This window comes from Cynara cardunculus, assembly GCF_001531365.2.
Source record: "Cynara cardunculus var. scolymus isolate 2C chromosome LG 7, CcrdV1, whole genome shotgun sequence".
NCBI classification, from domain to species: domain Eukaryota; kingdom Viridiplantae; phylum Streptophyta; class Magnoliopsida; order Asterales; family Asteraceae; genus Cynara; species Cynara cardunculus.
This window is the reverse complement of record NC_037534.1, coordinates 14451690-14454680: the sequence shown is the minus strand read 5'-3', so window position 1 is coordinate 14454680 and position 2991 is coordinate 14451690. Positions and strand designations below refer to the sequence as shown.

The 2991-nt window shown below is 37.2% G+C and overlaps 1 protein-coding gene across 1 annotated transcript in view; it reads left to right on the top strand.

Moving 5' to 3' along the window:
* The first annotated feature begins 961 nt into the window (after positions 1-961).
* The window catches only part of LOC112515215 (aldehyde dehydrogenase family 2 member B4, mitochondrial-like), a 4258-nt gene continuing 2228 nt past the window's right edge, over positions 962-2991 (top strand). Inside the window, exons 1-8 of the mRNA XM_025121886.1 lie at positions 962-1033; positions 1234-1458; positions 1553-1642; positions 1714-1887; positions 2025-2162; positions 2251-2388; positions 2736-2797; positions 2885-2986. Coding sequence (XP_024977654.1) covers positions 962-1033; positions 1234-1458; positions 1553-1642; positions 1714-1887; positions 2025-2162; positions 2251-2388; positions 2736-2797; positions 2885-2986 — 1001 coding nt within the window. The remainder of the gene's footprint in view (positions 1034-1233; positions 1459-1552; positions 1643-1713; positions 1888-2024; positions 2163-2250; positions 2389-2735; positions 2798-2884; positions 2987-2991) is intronic.

The window sequence follows — 2991 nt, the reverse complement described above, 5'->3', positions numbered from 1 at the left end:
CATATATATATTTATACATATATATATTTATACATATATATATTTGTATATTCTGACACACACAAAATATTTGCGACGGAATAAATCCGTCGCTGATTGTGTTTAAAATCTGGGTTTATTTTTGCGACGGAATAAATCCCTCGCTGATTTTTTTAAAAATTTATTTTTATTTTTGTGACGGAATAATCCCTCGCTGATTTTTTTTAAAAATCTAGGTTTATATTTGTGACGGAATAAATCCCTCGCTGATTTTTTTAAAAATCTAGGTTTATTTTTGCGACGGAATAAATCCCTCGCTGATTTTTTTAAAAATCTATTTTTATTTTTGCGACGGAATAAATCCCTCGCTGATTTTTTTAAAAATCTAGGTTTATTTTTGCGACAGAATAAATCCCTCGCTGATTTTTCTAAAAATCTATTTTTATTTTTGCGACGGAATAAATCCCTCGCTGAATTTTTAAAAAATCTAGGTTAATTTTTGCGGCAGAACACATCCCTCGTTGATTTTTTAAAAAATCTAATTTAATTTTTGCGACGGAATATATCCCTCGCTGATTTTTTTTAAAATCTAGGTTAATATTTCCTTCTCCAGCTGACGCTTTTCTTATCGATATCGAGAGAGAGAGAGAGAGAGAGGCGAACGAGAGATCGAGAGAGGCGATATCGATCGAGAGAGAGGCCGTCGCCGACCACCGTAGAAGCTCTTCGTTCAACCGCAGATGATCCCCAATGATCTCACTTAGGCAGATGAAATACTGAGGCGATATCGATCGAGAGAGAGGCCGTCGCCGACCTCCGCCAGAACTCGTCAAGATAACAGAAAAGCACGTCATGTTCGTATTCGTAAGAAGGTAAAATTATCAACTCAGTAACCCTAATTTCTCTCTTGTATGCACTTGTCTCAATTTTGTGTCGTTTAATTTGTCGTAATTGAAGAATAATTCGCTTAGATTTTGGGATAATGGGAAGCCATATGATCAGGCAGCAGCAGATGAAATACCCCTGTTCATTCGTCTTTTCCGGTATTATGCTGGTAAGTAGTGGTGGATGTAGATATATTGGTCAAGGGGGAACTAAATTTAATTATATAAATTACCTCCAAATTTTCTTGAGGGTTACAAATGAGAATTACCCTTTCCTAAATCTATATTTGACATGATTATAACTTATAAGTAAAAAAATTGACTACTAAGTATATTAATGATTACAATGAACCCCAATGATCTCACTTAGGCAGATGAAATACCCATGTTCACAATTCAGGCTGACGGTCCGCATCATGTCCAGACCCTGCATGAACCCATTGGTGTTGCAGGGCAAATTATACCATGGAACTTCCCTCTTCTGATGTATGGTTGGAAGGTTGGGCCTGCATTGGCTTGTGGTAACACTGTAGTACTTAAAACTGCTGAACATACACCATTATCTGCCCTCTATGTTTCAAAGCTTTTCCTTGAGGTAATATAAAGATTTGTAACACTCAAATTTGCTCAACTTCTTTCGCTTCTCTCTCTCTCTTTTTTTTTAATTCTATGTTGTATGCATTCAACAGGCAGGACTTCCTCCTGGTGTGCTAAATATTGTATCTGGTTATGGTCCCAGTGCTGGTGCTGCTCTTGCTAGCCATATGGATGTGGATAAGGTTTGTAAAAGGSTTGTCTGGATCATATTTATGGTTYACATCAATGTTAACTTGATAGCTTCTTCATGCAGCTTGCTTTCACTGGGTCCACTGAGACTGGTAAAATTGTACTTGGATTAGCTGCACAAAGCAATCTTAAACCAGTGACTTTAGAACTTGGTGGCAAATCTCCTTTCATTGTGTGTGAGGATGCCAATGTTGATGAAGCTGTTGATCTAGCACATCTTGCTCTCTTCTACAATCAGGTTTGTTCCATCAAACACCAGCCGAATTCCTATACAAACTCTGTCATTGACGAATGATTTGATTTGTATGCCACTAGAACTAGCATTGTTTTCAATATGATTGCTTGTATTATGCATGTGTGTGGTGCTATTTGCAGGGCCAATGTTGTTGTGCTGGATCACGTACATGCGTACATGAACGCGTTTATGATGAATTTGTAGAGAAAGCAAAGGCTCGTGCTTTACACCGTGTGGTTGGTGATCCTTTTAAGAAGGGTGTTGAACAAGGTCCTCAGGTATATATATAGTCCCTCATCTTTCTTGAGATAATTACTCAAAAGAAACATTACGAACATGTTATTAAACTGGAATGTACGTTTTCAGGTTGATTCTGAGCAGTTTGAGAAGATCTTGAAGTTCATAAGATCTGGTGTTGACAGTGGTGCTACACTTGAAATGGGAGGTGAAAGATTTGGGTCAAATGGATATTATATTCAGCCCACTGTTTTCTCAAACGTCCAGGTAACATTATACAAAAAGAACATGTTTTAGGGGTTGTTTGGTTGGACTTTCATTACGTCATGCATGGATAAAGATATCTGTGTTAATACGTCTATAAACTGGGAAGACTTTTGTTTCTCGAGAGTATTCTCATTGGGATGGACAGGTTCTTAATTTTTTTGGCTTTTTGCATAAAGCTCCGTTCTAGAAGCTTACTCTATAAGCCACTTACTATATCCCACTTCCAAACAGTCGTATATAGCGGACTGAATAAGCTGTGAATCCCATTAAGCTCATTAAACTGCTAACAGACACACCCTTTGCATTCAGTTGAATTATTACCTAAATGATCTTTCTTTCATCTATAGGATGACATGCTAATAGAAAAAGAGGAGATCTTTGGACCAGTACAGTCAATTCTCAAATTCAAGTGAGTTCAATCATTTTTTTCGGTTTTCTTTTTTCTTTTCTTTCGGATATAAACATCGTTAACTTATTATATATATAAATGAAACAGGGACGTCAATGAGGTGATCCGGAGATCGAATGCATCTCCATATGGACTAGCTGCTGGTGTTTTTACTCAAAATCTCGACACTGCTAACACCTTAACCCGTGCGTTGA